The sequence below is a fragment of the Haplochromis burtoni genome, unplaced genomic scaffold, assembly GCF_018398535.1.
Source record: "Haplochromis burtoni strain Fernald_Lab_line unplaced genomic scaffold, NCSU_Asbu1 Contig_13, whole genome shotgun sequence".
NCBI classification, from domain to species: Eukaryota; Metazoa; Chordata; class Actinopteri; order Cichliformes; family Cichlidae; genus Haplochromis; species Haplochromis burtoni.
In genome coordinates, this window is record NW_024582374.1 from 1,988,374 (window position 1) to 2,005,053 (window position 16,680).

At 41.5% G+C, this 16,680-nt stretch overlaps 3 protein-coding genes and 2 non-coding genes across 8 annotated transcripts in view; 2 read left to right on the forward strand and 3 right to left on the reverse strand.

Moving 5' to 3' along the window:
* The window catches only part of rab6ba (RAB6B, member RAS oncogene family a), a 65,952-nt gene extending 60,325 nt beyond the window's left edge, over positions 1-5,627 (forward strand). The window contains exon 8 of one of the 2 annotated variants that reach the window (XM_014332838.2): positions 1,691-5,627. In XM_014332838.2, coding sequence (XP_014188324.1) covers positions 1,691-1,755 — 65 coding nt within the window. In that variant the 3' untranslated portion in view covers positions 1,756-5,627. The remainder of the gene's footprint in view (positions 1-1,690) is intronic. The other variant, XM_005919740.3, reaches the window with a different exon arrangement.
* A 385-nt stretch (positions 5,628-6,012) lies between these two features.
* On the reverse strand, positions 6,013-10,983 carry im:7152348 (uncharacterized protein LOC559250 homolog). Of its 2 annotated transcripts, none has more exons than XM_042216472.1 (5): positions 10,896-10,983; positions 9,485-9,591; positions 8,719-9,211; positions 8,365-8,469; positions 6,013-8,281 (listed from the first exon to the last, which is right to left on the reverse strand). In XM_042216472.1, the coding sequence occupies exons 3-5, from the start codon at positions 9,060-9,062 to the stop codon at positions 8,236-8,238; spliced, it is 495 nt and encodes a 164-aa protein (XP_042072406.1). In that variant the 5' UTR covers positions 9,063-9,211; positions 9,485-9,591; positions 10,896-10,983; the 3' UTR covers positions 6,013-8,235. The 2 variants fall into 2 exon arrangements, with proteins under 2 accessions (XP_042072406.1, XP_042072403.1); XM_042216469.1 differs by having other exon boundaries at positions 9,485-9,699.
* trnap-ugg lies at positions 9,871-9,942 on the reverse strand. The gene has a single exon. It is a non-coding gene; the product is annotated as a tRNA-Pro (tRNA).
* Positions 10,580-10,651, reverse strand: trnap-cgg. Its single transcript has one exon. It is a non-coding gene; the product is annotated as a tRNA-Pro (tRNA).
* A 133-nt stretch (positions 10,984-11,116) lies between the features above and the next one.
* cep63 (centrosomal protein 63) overlaps positions 11,117-16,680 on the forward strand; it is a 35,351-nt gene continuing 29,787 nt past the window's right edge. For both annotated transcript variants that reach the window (XR_006053473.1, XM_014332837.2), the window contains exons 1-10: positions 11,117-11,234; positions 11,323-11,500; positions 12,738-12,833; positions 12,958-13,047; positions 13,137-13,250; positions 13,330-13,479; positions 13,762-13,895; positions 14,491-14,634; positions 15,091-15,193; positions 15,295-15,492. Coding sequence is in view for 1 of the 2 variants with exons in the window: in XM_014332837.2 (XP_014188323.1) it covers positions 11,194-11,234; positions 11,323-11,500; positions 12,738-12,833; positions 12,958-13,047; positions 13,137-13,250; positions 13,330-13,479; positions 13,762-13,895; positions 14,491-14,634; positions 15,091-15,193; positions 15,295-15,492 (1,248 nt within the window). In the remaining variant the exon portion in view is untranslated. The remainder of the gene's footprint in view (positions 11,235-11,322; positions 11,501-12,737; positions 12,834-12,957; positions 13,048-13,136; positions 13,251-13,329; positions 13,480-13,761; positions 13,896-14,490; positions 14,635-15,090; positions 15,194-15,294; positions 15,493-16,680) is intronic.

Genomic DNA, 16,680 nt, shown 5'->3' on the forward strand with positions numbered 1-16,680 from the left:
CATGGATTTAAGTTTAGAGTAACTGTCTCCATGTCGCCAGCAACAGCAACTCTTTAAGATTTAGGTGAATTTGCAGCTGATTCCAGATCGAGGAGGCTGCAGAATTTTACCGCTTTTATTTTTCCAAATTCTCCATGATAGACAGTATTTACTGCCTATATATAAACAACATCAGCACTATATTTAACAGCAATATAGTACAACAGAAGTAGAAAGTAATGTGAACATTTCCTACAAAGCTGGTATATTTCAATCTGATTTTAAGCTGTTAAACAGATATTTGGAGCTGCTTTGACCAATCCCAGCTAAATTTTTCAGTATACTTTAGGGACAGATGTGTCCCCACCTGGGTTCCAGGCTCACTGGTGACTCTGGGTTGGATGAGCGGTTAGGAAACAGTTTACCAGTGCCTCATTAACCACTGCTAAAACATGCACACTAGCTTTTCAGGCAGCTAAAATATTCCAGTTTGATGGGGCTCATTTGGTTTGGAGATGTTGGCAGCCTCAGTTTCCAGATGGGATCCAATTCAAAGGGGAACGTTCCTGTATATGTTGCATTTAACCGCCGTCCTTGAAGTGACACATAATGACATGCAACCATTAAATATAAAAATATACACACCTGAACTGCTGCCTGGAGCAGTTTGGACTGGTATCTGTCAGCCACACTGGGATTGTTTCTTAAATCACCTGCATGGAGTATATAGGTCACAGTTTTTCAGGCCTCCTCCTTACACATGCATCATGTTCAGCAGAACAGTAATTAGTAAGTAGGAGGCTGCTGCTGCTGCATTTATCAGTAGGTCATCATACAGAAGCACTCAGTCATGGTTTACTTTTCCCTCCATAAGACAAAGGAGCTCATACTGACTGGGAAATAGACAATAACAGCTCACCGGCATTGTGGGAAAAATCATTCTGACTTACAGAAGCTACTCATTAACACGCCTTTGTGCATCAGCTTCCATTTTCAGCTGCTAACAATAGACGAGAGGTTTCCTCGATGAGCTGGGTAATGCCACCCTCATGAACAAAACACGTTTGTCAAATCTCAAGGTTCACCGTAACACCATGACAGGTCTGCCCGTCCAAGAGCGAGTCAAATTCTTTACCGATTCTTTGACACTGAGTAACACAGTCACATAGTTTGCCTTTTGCTTGGTTAAAAGGTAATTCTTCATGTTGCATAAAATTTTCTTTAGGTGTCTTGGGGAACGATTTTTGGATAAAGTGCATCCAAACCTCATTTGTAGGTTAATTGAAACAAAACTTGAAGCTAAAACAAGGCGTGAACAAGCATCTTAGTTAAAAAAAAAAACATATATATATAAAAATAAAAAATATAAATAAGCTGAAAAAAGAAAGCTGAAACAATATTGTCCACATCAAAATCTAAAATAAAATCAAAATAAAGCTGAAAGTTTCTAGTTTTTGACATTTATGACAATGAAAATAAACATTTTCATTGTCTTTTTTGGAGGACAATGAAAATAAACATTTTTTATGATTTTTAATCATTATTATTGTTATTGTTATTATTGTTGACTCATGAAGAACATGTTCAGTAAGAATTGTTGATTGAAAGCTAAATGCAAAAAACAGCAGCATCTAGTGGTGGACACTGGTAATGCAGGCTTTTCCTCTTTAAGTCTTCATGTTCCCAAAGGTTCCTTAATCTTCTTCATCAGTGATTGACATCAAGTTGGACAAACCGCAGGAGCCCCCGACCACTGAGGGCGGCTGTTCCTGTTAATGCTCTGCACCCATCCTGAGGGGGAAAAAAAGAAAACATCATTTACACCACATGCTTGTTTTGTTGCTTCCTATTGGTTAACCGCAGTTGACTTTGCACGTTGCGAATCTGGCCTCCTCACCTGACGACTGGTCATCGGTTGGAGTGAGCAGTGTGTGGGTTTGGTTCGAAAGTAGCCTGGTTTTATTAACAAAACTGCCAAGTTTAAAAAAAAAAAAAAGAAAAGAAAAATCCTACAACTTGCTAAAAAAGGATGTTTGTGGAGGAGAGAACACCAAGTTGCTTTATGTGTACATTTTTTAAAGAGTTTCCCCAGTTTCTTTTCTATTTTTGTATTCAGGGAAATCTCTCCGGAAAAGAGTCATTCCATAAAAATCAGTCGATGCCTCCCACCTGGCCCCCTCTGCTTTTTTCTTTTAAGTGTAGAATAACATTAGTGTTTAAGTGTTAGTTTAGTGTTACAATAGCATTAGTGTTTAACACATACTATGAATATTTTCTGAGTTACAGACCCCTAAAGTACATTTTTTATTTCACCTTACTGATTTCTGTCTGTTATAAAAGTTCAGGAGATGAAAAAAGCAAATCAGTGTTAGGCTGTCAACATGATAGGATCTGTAGAGTGACAGAAATATCATTGGTATTTCTAGTAATTCAGTGGAGAAATTTAAAAAAAAAAAGTGAGATACGTGGCTGATCCAAATAAGTTATAGCATCTGAAATGTGACTTACATTTTGATCTTCTTGTTGTGAGTCCCCCTGTGATAACACACTTGAATGTGGCTTATGAAACAACAGTGGTGTTGTTATGTTCTGTGAAATGGGTTAAACATGTCAGCCTATGTAAGCCTGAAAATATTCATAGTCTGAAGGTAGAACTCTGCATGACTTCAGTAAATATCTTGAAGTTACTGTACATACACAACGTGCTGACTCTGAGGGAGCCAGGTGGGAACTTTTTAAGATTTTGTTGATTTATTTTTTTGTTGTTTTTCTTTTTCTTTGTTTTCTTTTTTGTTTTTTATGGAATGACCCAACAAGCTCTGTGTGTGAGAGCTGGACAAGAGACGGTAGGCTTGGATATATTTTTATGGATGCCACTGCTGTTATGGGCAAATACAGAAATCCCCCAAACTGCAACCACTGAAAACTTGTGTAACTCCTAATAGACCTTTTTTTTCCAACTTCCCTTCTGCCCATAACTCAGGTGGGATCCATAACTTGGTGTTTGAGTCATTACAGGACAAAGCGAACTTCTCGAGTATCTAATGCATGCCTAGTTTTTAAGCATAGGTACTGTTTACCCGTGTACACAAGTTTGAATATGTAAATGGTAACATTACACCCGTGACTCAATGCACTCGGATGACGACTAGTCCAAGTCTTTTTTTTTTCTGTCTGTTTGTTTACGAACTGGATTTGTATACTTGACTAGAGGATATGTTTTTGTCGTGTGTGTGTGTGTGCGTGCGTGTGTGTGGGTGTAAACGTGTGCTTTCTGCATCGGCAACGTTAGAATGCAGTCACATAGAGGGCCACTGACAAGTCGCATCATCCTCGCCACATTACGGCAACTTCGGGGTCACCGTTTTCACCTGTCAGCTGCTGTTGCATTGTGTGGTATCTTGGTGTTTGTGATTATGATGCACATACAGTGTACTTACTGTAAGCGAGCAGCGGAGGATCAAAGCCCTCGCCTTGGGTCACAGAGGACAGGCTAAAGTTCCCTGATGACCGGTTCTGTGTTCAAACCGACCTTTAACATTGTAAATCAGTTTCATTCCTGACAATAGACTAATTTGCACATGTAGACCTTTCAGGTTAATATGAAGTTATGAGAAGCTTCATGGTAAATGTACAGTCACTTAATTCAAAGACATTTCTGATTGTCATAGAAACTGTCGTTTCGTGTTCCCACTGAGATGAGTTTTTTTTTGTTGTTGTTGTTGTTGTTTTTTATGTTTGTAGTATGAGGATCCATTTGTGCCATAATTATGTTCACACAAAGACACACTAAGCATTTGTCAGCTGTGTTTGCAATGCATGCAGTGCAAACAGGCTTCCAACAGAATCTTGAGGCAAATGATTGCAGTGATTCTGTCGAGCGTGACTGTGAAGCGACGTAAAAACTTCTGTCGGTATGATGGTGAAAAACCAACCATGGACAGACTCTGGCTTCTCGTAAAATAAAGATGCAGTCAGACTGTCTCTTAAACTAATATAAGATAATCCATAGTCCAGTGATGAGGTGAGGTTGCGTCTCTTTCATTTGTTTTTTTGATCAAAGTCTAGAGCAAAGTCAACTGATGATTATTCAGTGCCAAAAGTCTGCTGAAGTTCTATAACCTCACCTGATCATTATTTTTCCATCATTTATGCTACAGAGCTGGCTTTTTAAAAGATTTTGCTGTGCTACATGTCAAAATGCTCTTCCCTAAAAGCTCAGACTCACTTAGTATTTAATTCAGTTCAGGCACAGCCGACTGAGCGAGAGCCCTTCGGTCAACTAGGTGTCTGTGCAGACGAAGAAAAAGTCACAAGTTTTCCCTGGATGAAGGATCCCTAGCTTTTGTCTGGAGATCTCTTTTAATTTTTCTGCTTTGAAAGTACCCAACAGTTGGTGCTCCTTTACACGCCTGTGGCTGCAGTGCAGGTTTCAAGTTTCGAGTTTTATCGTCATATAAAGGAATGGAAAAATCATAACCAGCAATGAATGCCCTGTACTTAGAGGCACACGAGTCCGATGCCCACCCTGCAGCCGAGGTGGGTCAGCAGAGATCTGCTGCTGTTGGGCAAAAACACCCACTAGTCTGGGACTGACTCTGCTCCAGATGATGCCATGATGTCATGTGTCTTTCTATTTATTTTATCCCTTGTAATAAGTATAAATCCTATATTGGATGAGGCTCTCGTCTTTTTTAAGTGCTGCTCTGCTTGTCTCTCGTTTTTGTGAACAGACATGAAAGTTTAAAAAAACGCGGCCAGTTTTTTCAAATCCGGTAAAACGAGCAGGGCGACTATGTTTTGGCCACATAGACAGCAGCCGTACAAATGTAATTTTGACACCAGTGGATCCTCATACTAGCACCTAAACTGACTGCTGCCGTTTGTATGATGCAAGGTTGCAAACGGCTCTTAAAAATGTCCAGAGTCGTAGGATTACGTGGCGGTTGTGAAGTCAGTCAGAACACTACTTTGACTTGTCTTTGAGGTGAAATCTTTCCTGCACTTTTTAAGAACATGTTTTAGATTTAGAGTGACGATGTTGATGTTTTAGAAACATGGTTAAAAAATAATAATATTTACTGTGTCTTAGAGTAGAATCAAACATGTAGGAATTGTTCACGTTCACACAAAAAAAACCACACAAAAAAATAAATGGGGGAGCACTCTGGTGAAAGCTAGTGAACCTTTCTAACCCACATAATGAGCCAAATAATAAGACTAGTGAGAGACGGGATTGGTCAAATATGATGGGAGATCTGGACTGGAACATACTGTTTTGCAGGTTGGATTTTAAGTTTGAATCCCTCAAAATGAAAGTCTTGTAATGTTTACTCTCTTTGTGTTGCTGCCTCGTGAGGAGGGAGGTATTTATGTTTCAAATCACAGCAAAATGATTGATCATTACACACTCACACACTCGTATTTATTCCCCTTCAATATAAAAGTCCACCTTTGTTTTGTTGTTTCCTGTTAACATTTCTCCTGAAATGGACCAAGTGATGCAGCAGATGTCTTGTTGGGGGAGGCGTTGTGTGTTTGAGGATGTGGGGGGGGGGAGCCCTGTGCTCTGGCTTTCCATTCACACTGTACAGAAATCTAGCATGTCTCTCCAAATGATTAATAAAGATGTCTTATTACCAAAGTCATGCACGGGACATTTCTTAAATAAACTTTACTTCTTCGTTTCTTTCTTCCTTAGCTTTGGACGACCAAAGCTGTAAAAATCCAAAATAAACTAAATAAATAAAACATTTTAATAAGATTTGTGTGGGGGTGCCTCCCAGGTGGGGGCTTTCAGGTATGTCTTACTGGAAGAGGCCCCGGGTAGGCCTACGCTGGAGATAATATCCCAGAGGAGCTGAAGGAAGTGGTCGGGGAGAAGGAGATCTGAGCCTCTCTACTTGAATCACTGCGCTCATGAACTTTATAAACGGCTGAAAATAAGATTAATTAAAAAATATAATTGCAAATACAATGTATTTATATATATTTTAAATAATTGCTACCTGTTTGTATCTTTATACTATATTTAGTTATTTTAATTTTATATTTTTAATAGGTCATTTATGTATTTCTTAATATAATTTTAATTTGACAGTTTTGGCCATTCGTACTTAGCCAGAGAAAAACCAAAGACTATATAAAAGATGGACATGGCCGTCATCGTTCTTGAAACAAGGACGTAGAGCTGCTGTAAAACAATCTGTAAACGGTCAGAGCATTTCCAACCCAGATCCATTCCCACCTACCTAAAAATAAATAAATAAATCTTAGTTTAAGTCTTTGTTGGCAGCCTAAAAAAGCAATGATACAGTAAATTAAAAATTTCTTTTTGTATTACTAACAGAAAATATCAAAGGTTTCCTTTATACACACTGGATAAAAGCCAGACTTTCAAAAGGTGTCTGTCTTAAATTTTAACCTTTTGAAAACCACAACACAAAAAAATATGGGACGCAATAAAAACCCTGAGATGATTGGATAATGCTAAAACTGCTGTACTGTCATGACTTTAAGCTTGCTGTTATGTGCACTCTCTCATTGTGTAGGTCACAATAAAGAATTATTGTGTCGAGTTATCACACGTGTCGTGGCATGCATGGTTTCTACTTTGACTCAATAACGATTATCTCCAGTTTCTACTCATGACGGTTTGCTGATTTCATTACTGTTTCCAGCTGTAAAACAGAAACTAAATGGTGACTCTTTCTAGGCCACCTGTGCAGGTAATAATGTAGTGTTTCAATCACAAGAATGAAAGTTGATCTTTAATTTGTTTAATTAATCCCAGACGTATTATTCTGTACTGCGAGTGTTTGTGTGAATTCAGATACTCAAACAGGAATGTACTATTGTTTGCAATGCAGTACTGAGGAAATGATCTTACACCATGACGTTGTTGCAAAGTTTCCCCGCTGGAGCTGAAAATATTTTTGCGGCTCCGGGGTAAATAACTGCCTCATTAATCAGTCTGACCAAAGAAACCTGCAGGTGCTTATGCGGGCCTTCAGTTTTTAGGTTGGTGTAATTTACCACAGTATTTAATTCTGATGCTAGGCCTAAATTATCCTCCAGGAAAAGTGTAATTTTATATTTTAGCATTCCAAATCCGACTGAAGTCAGTTATCTACATTATCCCACCACTGCTGAGACAATCTGGGAGTCGTTTCCTGTTCTGTTCAGCTTTAATCTTGGGGATTACCACCATCAGGCCTGCACTGAGAGCCAGTAAATACATTGCAAAACTGAAACTGGTTCTTTCCCATACACAGTCATGCGTGTGCATGTTTGTTTGTTGCTGCCTTCGTGATACATTCCCGTCCAGCCCTCCCCCGTGGCTGCCAGCTTGTTTTGAACTTGGAAGCAGCTTCCTGTTTGGCAGTCATTTAACACTTAAACGTGGGAATATGGTATATAAAGGCAGAATAACATACCGCCTGCCAATACATGACTAAGAGTGTGCAGGCTAACAGTTGAGTCCAAACCAGTGTGACAACTAACAGATTTTCAGCTCCATCCAAACAGCACTGACCTTAATGTGACTGAGACAACAAGCACATCATAGTCCTCTTAACGTATCTTCTTTAAAATATGTCGGGCGGGTTTAACGTGCACATAAGGTGGAACAAAAAGAAAGTGATGATCCAGTTTGCAGATATCATTGAACGTGGAATATGTGCCAGATGCTCGGTGAATGGAGTTTTATAATCCACTTTCGTGGTTGAATGAGTCTTTTGTGGCAGGTTTTTGTTGTGCGTCTTCTCCACAGAAATTATATTCAGAAATCCCCTCCTGGCTTCACTTTTTTCACTCACTTAAATACTTCATGTGTCATAAATGGTGCATGCGGTAAAGGAGGAAAGCTCATGATTCTTTCAGATGTCAATAAAACCCAATGGAAACTTGTTTCAAAAATAGTTTTATTAAATACTTCATGTCCTAGCTATCATAAATACAGAAAACAATAAGTTATGATGGCTATTCAGGAGCTGAAATGGAGAGGGGACCATCTGTTCTGAGGGGGTCTAGGTCTACGGGTGTTAGCCGCTCTGGGACAGCTGAACTAAATCCCACAGCAACGGCTGGGAGAATTAATCCTAGAATAAATAATGGGGAGACGGAGCACCTTTGGCTGAGGACAAAACCGTGTCCTGACAGGATCACAAATGAATCCTCCTCCCCCAGCGACCACAGCTTCCCTTCAAAGTTGTGTCTTCTCTTCCTGAGAGCGGCCACTTGTCAGTTTTCGTATTTTTAAAAAGTCTCTTCTGTTGAAAGTCTGCGCCAGGATTTCATTTCCCTTTAAGATGAAACAAACAGAAAAATTTAAGTGATCATTTTTACTAATAATCTGTAAATAAAAGCTACAAACTCAGGACGTACACATTGCTGCCAGACACGATTCTCTCTTGGTGTTGCTTCGTCAGGCTGAACCTCCTGAAGAATGTGGGCAGTTTGAGCTTCGCTCTGGCAGATCTCGAGGAAATGCTGAAAAGAGAAAAGACTCTCATGTCAGACTGGGCTTTGGGAAGAATGCTGTAGAGCCGAGGCGCTAATGAGAAGCTGTGTGGACAAATGGACTGCTCGGCACTAATGTGTAAATGACTCGGTATGACAGGAATTTTATATTCAGCACTCCCTCCAAAGAGGTTTTGTTCTCATTTTCTGCCATTTAAAACATTTACAGTCCTCAACTTCCACGTTGTAATGTTTAAAGACTCAAAATGATAAACCCACCATTCTCCTTGTAACTGTTTATCTTCTATCCTCTCCTGTGCAGCTGTTTGCTTCTCTCCGTCCTCCTCTTCCTCTTCTTCTCTTACGTCCACATCCTCCGGTATCTGGTCCCACAGCTTGCTGTTGACCCACAGAGCTTCTCGAAGACCTCGACCTCGGCCTATGCAGGTCACCCGGCGACACAAAGGGCAGCCCACGGTGAGCAGACCGTTCCTCTCCGTTGACATCCTCTCCAGACACGAATCGCAGAAGGTGTGCCTGCAGTGGAGCACCCGGGGGATCCTCTCCACCCGGGAGTAGGGCAACAGGCAGACGCTACAGTCGCCATCCTCACAGAGAACCATGGTCAACCCCGACAACTTGTGGAATGAATGATTTTTCTACAAAATCTAAATTTTTAATGGGTGTGAAAAGGCTTTCTGCAAGTCCGGTGTTTAGAAACAATGGTGAAGATGATGGCTCCTGCAGGTCCCAAGCTCACCAAAGTGACTCCCTAATACATTAAAAAAAACATTTTTATTAGCTATTAGAAGCATTGTTGCATCAAATTTAAGTTACATTTGTAGTTAAGATGTCCAATTAAGATCTAATAATTTAATATTTAAATAAAGGTTAATCTGGAGTATTGTAGGATTATTGATGTTCTATTCCAGACAATGGAGCTGATTAGAAAGGACAGCAATATACCAAAATACACTACCATCTACTATCTTATGCTGATTTGAAAGAAAAATGTTTCAATAATAATAATAAAGAGTGTACTTACAGCTGGCCTTTGCATGTAATTTATTGTCCGTCTTTGGCTGCACAGCTCAGCCTCTCTGCAGTAAATGGTGTCAGAAAGCCGGCTCGTCTGCCTCCTGTTAGGAGTGTCTGTTGGGTTTGTGGGGGCGGAACAGAAACGTCTCTAGCTCTTTCTCTTTCTCACGGCCCCATACCCACCCAGCATAACAGCTGGGGAAGCAGAGCGGCTGGGACGCTCTTTGTTCAGTGTTTGACAACAGGCAGGTGGAGAAACGGGGAAATGACGCAATGGAAGGCGGGTGTAGTCAAACAGAAAAAGTAATCTAGTTAGCTTTAACATTAAAAACATCCTTATGTTTCAAGATAAATTGAAAAGGGTTGATATCCTTTAGGAAAAATAGAAAAGGAGGGCTCGTCCGGGATTTGAACCCGGGACCTCTCGCACCCAAAGCGAGAATCATACCCCTAGACCAACGAGCCAGTTGCAGGGAATCCCGTGGTAGCGTTTTTATATGTTAACACATCCATGAATGTACTTAATCAACAATCATCGCATCGCTATAAGAGAATATAATCGCAACCTCAATATAAGGACTAACCGATGTCAGCAAATTCCTGAGAACTGTTTGGACGGAATCGACGTAAGAAATATTTTTCCTTCCAAAAATACAGCTGACCACAAAGAGTAGGGACCCTACACTATTTTCTTGGTTTCTACCGTGACTGGCACAGCATATAAATCACCGGTTCTGAGACCGTCCTACTTTGGCAAATCGTCCTATACGTATGATAATTTGAAAGTGACTTCTGACAAACCGTAACCATAACCCTAATCATAACCATAACAAATATTCACATTGGCCTAAAAAAATGAAGTCAATTTGGGGTTTGTGTTTTTGCGCACGCGCTGCGCATGCGCAGAAACAACGGGTAGAGTTTTTAGTGTGGTGGGACGGATTCCCAGAACACCAGAACACAACCACAAGCCAATTCAGAAGTGAAAACGCGCATTAGCTTGAAAACTGGTAGCAGTGCTGACCACTTACGTAGACTCCACAAAAATTCACTGCAGATGTTTGAAGTAAATATGTCAACAGTCCTTAACGATACAAAAATTGGGCTCGTCCGGGATTTGAACCCGGGACCTCTCGCACCCGAAGCGAGAATCATACCCCTAGACCAACGAGCCACGTGTTCATAGAATGTCTGACAATATCCTTTAATCTTCTAAGAAGCCAACAAGATTACTTATATTATGATAATATTTGTTAAAAAATCGTTACAGACAACAGGGAATTTCCAAACACGAACTTTCATAGCTAGGCGTGTGGATAACAGGTCTGTTTTGAGTATTTTAAACAAGCTGCTTCCTGTGCTCTGAAGTTACGTACAGCGTGTTGACATCACATGCAGTGGTGGAGTTACCGCCATACCTCAGGAAGCGCGCTGTTCGGCAGTCCAGCTAGTGATGTAAACAAATAAAGTTGGATGAGTTGACACGGACCAGCCACAGCCAGCAGCTAACGTGAGCTAACAATGCTGTAAGCAGAAACCACCTCCGTGTAGCAGTGAGGTCAGCCATGGTTTAGCTCGCTGTGTATTATGGGTTGCTAGTAACGTGTATGGTTGCTAAGTTATAGTAAACTTCTTGCGTGGGGAAAGGGCACGTGAAGCACCCGTAAAGCAAGTCCGCTTTAAGTTACTAACAGGGCTGACGTTACTTTGAACCAGATGGAGGCTTTTCTGGGGTCGATGCACAGCCCTGATCTGAGGTAAGTTGCACTGCGCTTAAAGAACTAACTTGGGCCATGAGCATTTACAGAAATTACACCCTTTTCATTATTTGGCTTTGTCTTTCAGCTCAGTCCTTTCATCGTGTGAGCCGGAGCTTCAGGAACTGATGCGACAAATTGACATCATGATCAACGATCAGAAGAAGAAGTGGGAAGATGAGAACCGCGCCTTGGAGCTCAGGCTGAAAAGTAGAGAAGAGGAACTTTTAAACTCAAGGAGCACAATTGAACGGAGGGACCTGGAGGTGAAATAGAAGAGAATATGAGTTTATACTAAATAGGAGCAAAGTTCTAAAAGATAAATGATGATGTGTACACGTGTTGATCCAGTGTTGGTACTCCTCCCTCGATCCTGTTAGTGATGTTTGTGGACAGGATGTCAAAGTGTAGCCGGTGTTAGGTGGTGTCCATTGTGGGAACCTCAAAATCACATCCCTGTGTTGTGCAAATGATCAGATCAGCGAAACCTCAAGATATAAATATAAAAGGACATACGTATTAACATTAATGTTTCTGGGACATTAACAGGTCAAAGGTGCTGCTAGGTGTGCACATATACTTTGTGGCAGAGTGCAGTGAGGTGTGTTTAGTCTTGATCAGTATGTGTGGGTCTGACTCAAGTAGATGAATTAAAGAGTCTGATAGCAGCAGACTCTCAGACAGTGAGGTTAAAAGAATCTCCAGGCTGATGAGCTTCACGCCGACTACAGATTCGGCATTCCTGATGAGGTTATTCAGTCAATTTGCATCCAACAGATATTGTTCTTCATCACAGCATGACCATCAGCATGCACTGGAGCAGTTTGCAGCCAGGATGAGGGCATGCACCTACAAGTCTGAGGCTATGATCTTAGTCACAAGTGATGGGAACGTGGAGTGTGATGTGCCTGCAAACTCCTAAAGTGCGTGCTGAAATCTGGAGAATGACCTAACGAGTGTGGTGGTAGATACAAGCAGCTGAAGTGAGTCTGGGCGTAGCAGTAGGATTAGGAGCCAGGACATCTGGAGGGAGCTCAGAGTCGAGGCACTGCTCCTCGCTGTTAAAAAGAGCAAGTTGAGATGGCCTCTAATCAGGACACTTGCTCCCTTTTGAAGGTTTCCCAGCGGCGTTGCTTTGTCTGCTGCCGCCACAAAGCAACGTCAGATGAGGAAAAGAAAAATGGATGTTGTTGATATGATTAAATTAGCCTTTATTTAAGTAAAACTAGATTTGGATCCTTTATTTTTGTTGATGATTTGATGATGATAAAATTTGTAGATTGTGAACCTGGAATTTTTGTGGGGCACCAACGATGAAGTGGGGTGGTGCGTCAAGGCTCAGTGTGAATAAATAAAGAGCATTTTGAGTAGAGACCAAAAATAAAAATATGCAGCTGGTAATGAGCATAGCCTCAATATAAGATAGTTGCTAACACAGCTCATAAATTGAGTGCTCATATTAACTCTTTCCAACACCATTACTGTCCTCACCCATGACTGTAGATTGGATTACTCCACAAGCAGCTTGAAGATGTCAAGACGGGTCCACAAGAGTTAGCCGCCAAGTACGAGCAGCAACTGCACAAACTCCGTGAAGAGGTGCAAAAACTTGTCTGTTACAAATCTTTTCTGCTTTTGCTTGGGCAGAAGTTTACAGTTTTTCTGTTTTTACTCACTCTCCTGCATGATTTCAAATATAGTAAGTGATTTTCTATTCCTGCAGTTGGATAAGTTAAAGAGAAGTTACCATAAGCTTCAGCGCAAACACCTCAAGGACGCTAACGCAGGAGTGAAAGAGACAGACCTCCAGAAGGTGAACCCTGACATCACCCCAGTCATGCCATTGGATTGCTGCCGTCTTCTGGGTATGTGAGGTATAATGAAGCTCCCCTCTCTCTGCAGGAATATCATCAGCGCTCTTTGGAGTGGGAGCAACAGCGCACCCAGAGCCGGCAGGAGCTCACAATCCTGGAGACCGAGAATAAGAGCTTGAAAGATGAGCTCTCACACATAAAAGTAAGTTCAGTGACTTCAGCATGTAAAGAAAGCAGAGGCTTGTTTGTTTTATTCACCACGTGTTTTCTGTTGTTTCCAGTCCCAGTGGGCAGCGCACCAAGTGGAGAGGGAGCACAGGGATTGCTGTCTGGAGGTGCAGCGCCTGCGCTCTCAGCTGGAAAAAGCTCAGAGAAGTCTGCACACGCAGGAGCTGGAACTGGAGCGTCTCCGACCACTTGAGAGTTGGAAGGTAGGTTCAGAAACCTGAGGAAGGTGATAGGACTGAAGATTTTCAATTAAACAACACTCACAACAAGTTTCTCCGACATGTATTAAGCCTGAAAGAAAATGAAAAAGACTTTAGTCTACCGATCAACTTTATCAGTGTCGAGAAACTGAGCTTCAACATTTAATCCAGTGCCCATAAACCTCTTAATGTTGATTTTTCAGTTAAGCATTTACAAGCTCAAAGTTCCTCATAGGTGGCAGGTTAAGATATCTTTTAATCAGCTGATGATCCGCTGTTTTGCAGGTGCTTTCTGAGGAATGGGAGGAGCTGGACTCCCAGGATGCATTTGTGCGGCAAGCCAGTCTTGAGCACCAAAGACTTCGTAACGAAACAGCCAGATTCAACCAAGCACTGCAAGCTAAAGATCAAGTCATTCGGTGGGTGTATGTCTAGTGATGTAGTTCAGCAACTTATACAGAAGGGGGCGTACTGCGTCCACACTGTAGGCAGGATATTGCTTTGTAGCACTGTAGCTTTCCAAGTGACTGGCTCTGAAGTATCTGCAGCCAAAACGAGAGCTGATCAAATTCTTTAAATGCTAAGCAAACTGGCCATCTACCTGCAGACTGTGTCAGTTGTAGATGTAGGCAGTGTGAAAAATGTGGTATAACCGGTCTGTGGGCTACTCCTGCTTGTGCTGTTGTTGGTCTGTCAGCGACTGTTAAATACGACCCGAGTGTTGAAAACCACAACAAGTGTCCACTGCAGCCACGGTCTGTACTTTTCATACTGTAGTTTTTCTAATCTTTAATGATTGTTTCATGGTTCTCCCGTCCCTAGTGAACAAGCCTGTTTATTTAAAATTACAACATCAGTAATGAAGTGATACTTTTATCCAGCCTGCATGAATCAACGCATCCTCCCTAACATCTTTTCTTCATCTTCTGATGTTTTCTGTTGGGAGAAACAATTAGCTATTGTCCATCATAAAGGTTGCCATCCTGTGAATGTTTGCGTGATGTTCTTGTGCAGCTCTCTGGAAGACTGTCTGGTAGCTCAGGGCTGCACCGGTGTGGAAATCCTCAGACGAGAGCTGGAGAAGACTGCAGCCAAGCTCCAAGGTGCCCAAGCATATCAGGGTCATCTCAAGGCTGAACTGGCATGTCTCAAAGAGAGGTAATGTTAGTCCGCCCCTTCATGTAGTGCAAAACCCAAGTTAGTTTTTTAGTCTTTTACTCCTTTTAGTCCTGTCTTGTGCTGAAGCAAATAGTGAGTGAGTGGGAATGGGGTGCGCCTGATTTATATCACAAGAAGAAAAATTACAGACCGAATCACTTTTCTCCAAATCAGACGTATTTTAGGATGTAGCTATCAGGAGAAAAGGAACCGTGGGAGCAAAAAGTTGCAGAGTGATGCTAATATTTTTTAGTCCTTGTGTGGGAATATTGAATATTTATGCAATGTAGCTTTTGAATGTCTTTGGACCTCGGTGGTCCTTTTTAAATGTGTATATGCACTGAAATCAACCTGAAGTAAATTAAGAAAAAAAATGCAGAGCACACAGAGTTGTCAGTGGATTTCATTCAGATCTTTTTTCTGTGCGAGTCATTGCTTTTATTTCTCTGGACTCAGGCTGCAGGTGGTGAGTAAACAGAGAGATGACAACTTGAAGACGGAGCAAGAACTGCGAAGCCTGAAAGCTGAATGTGACTCTTCTATGGCTGAAGCGAAAAGGGTCTGTGTTTTGTTTTGGTTCATTTTTTTTCATTCTTGTTCTTGTTGTTTAACATCAGCTCTGCGTCACTACCTCATGTCCTGCCTACGTTTGATCTACAGCTCAGAGAGGACCTTGAGCGGGCCAGGCAGACTCACAGCGGCGAAGTTGAGGGAATGAGAAAGGAGGTGTCAAAGCTGACCAGCGAGCTGCACGAGCGCGACCTCGCCGTCGCCAGTCTGAGCGCCTCCTCGTCCAGCATCAAGCAGCAGCTTCGCGATGAGGCGGAGCGATCAGAGAAGAAGTCTGCTGAGCTCAAAGTGTGTTAATTCAGTTGAATGCAGTGCCAGTTCACAAAAACAGTGATTATGTAGGTAAAGACTTCTTCTAGAGAGAAAACTAGAATGATCAGACGAGCCTCTATGAGCAGCAATCCCTTTAAAAATGGAGATTTTCCAAGGCCCTTTAAAGCATCTTCTTCTAATAACAGCAAGTTTATAAATGAAATAGATTAATAGACTGCATGAATGCTGTACTGGGCAGGGACTGGACAGTGAAACTTGAAGCTTTTAACCAGAAAAATGGTAGACCCTTAACAAGCTGATGGTGTAACGTCCTGTCCTTTGCTGCTCTCCGTTTGTGTAATCAGCTCTCTAGAGCACAGGTGTCGAACTCCAGGCCTTGAGGGCCAGTGTCCTGCAGGTTTTAGATGTGTCCTTGATCCAACACAGCTCATACAAATGGCTAAATTACCTCCTCAACATGTCTTGAAGTAGGGCAGTGCGATATGACCAAAATCTCATATCCCCCTATAAGAATTCTATCATCCCGATAACGATATAAATCACAAAAATGTAACATTTTCTGTAAATTCTGTGACTCTCGGGCAGCTCGACTTGCGTGAAGTGTTTCCAGCTGGGCGTCATGTAGCTGGAGTCGAGTGTTTTAACCGATGCATGAAACGATACATTTTTAGACATAAGTTGTAACGGACGCCGTTTTCTTTGTGAGTATTTATTACACGGCGTGCTGCGGGGAAAGGCCTGTTCTAACGTTTGAGTCTAAGGTTTATTTTTTAGCACCTGGCGGCTCTTTTTTTTTTACTTCTCATCCGTAAATAATCTGCTCTTTCACGTGATTCGGTTTATTTTGAAAAGTCTGAACAGGATCTTGAGCTTTATTGTGAAAGGTTTATGTGGAACATAAACAAGTGGACATGCGATGGTGTTACCGTCGTTGTTGCTAACCATAACGCATAAAAACAGGCGCTTGTCCGTCTGTAGTGTTGTTATATTAAATATAAGAGATATAGAGAACTTTAAGAAATTAATATAACCACTACAGTGTCCATCAAAACGATGAAAAAATATTGCCGTAAACAGTTTATTTTGCGACACCACGAAACAACCGATATATATCGTTATATCGAACAGCCCTATCTTGAAGTTCTCCAGAGGCCTGGCAATGAACTAATCATGTGATTCAGATGTGTTGACCCAGGGTGAGAT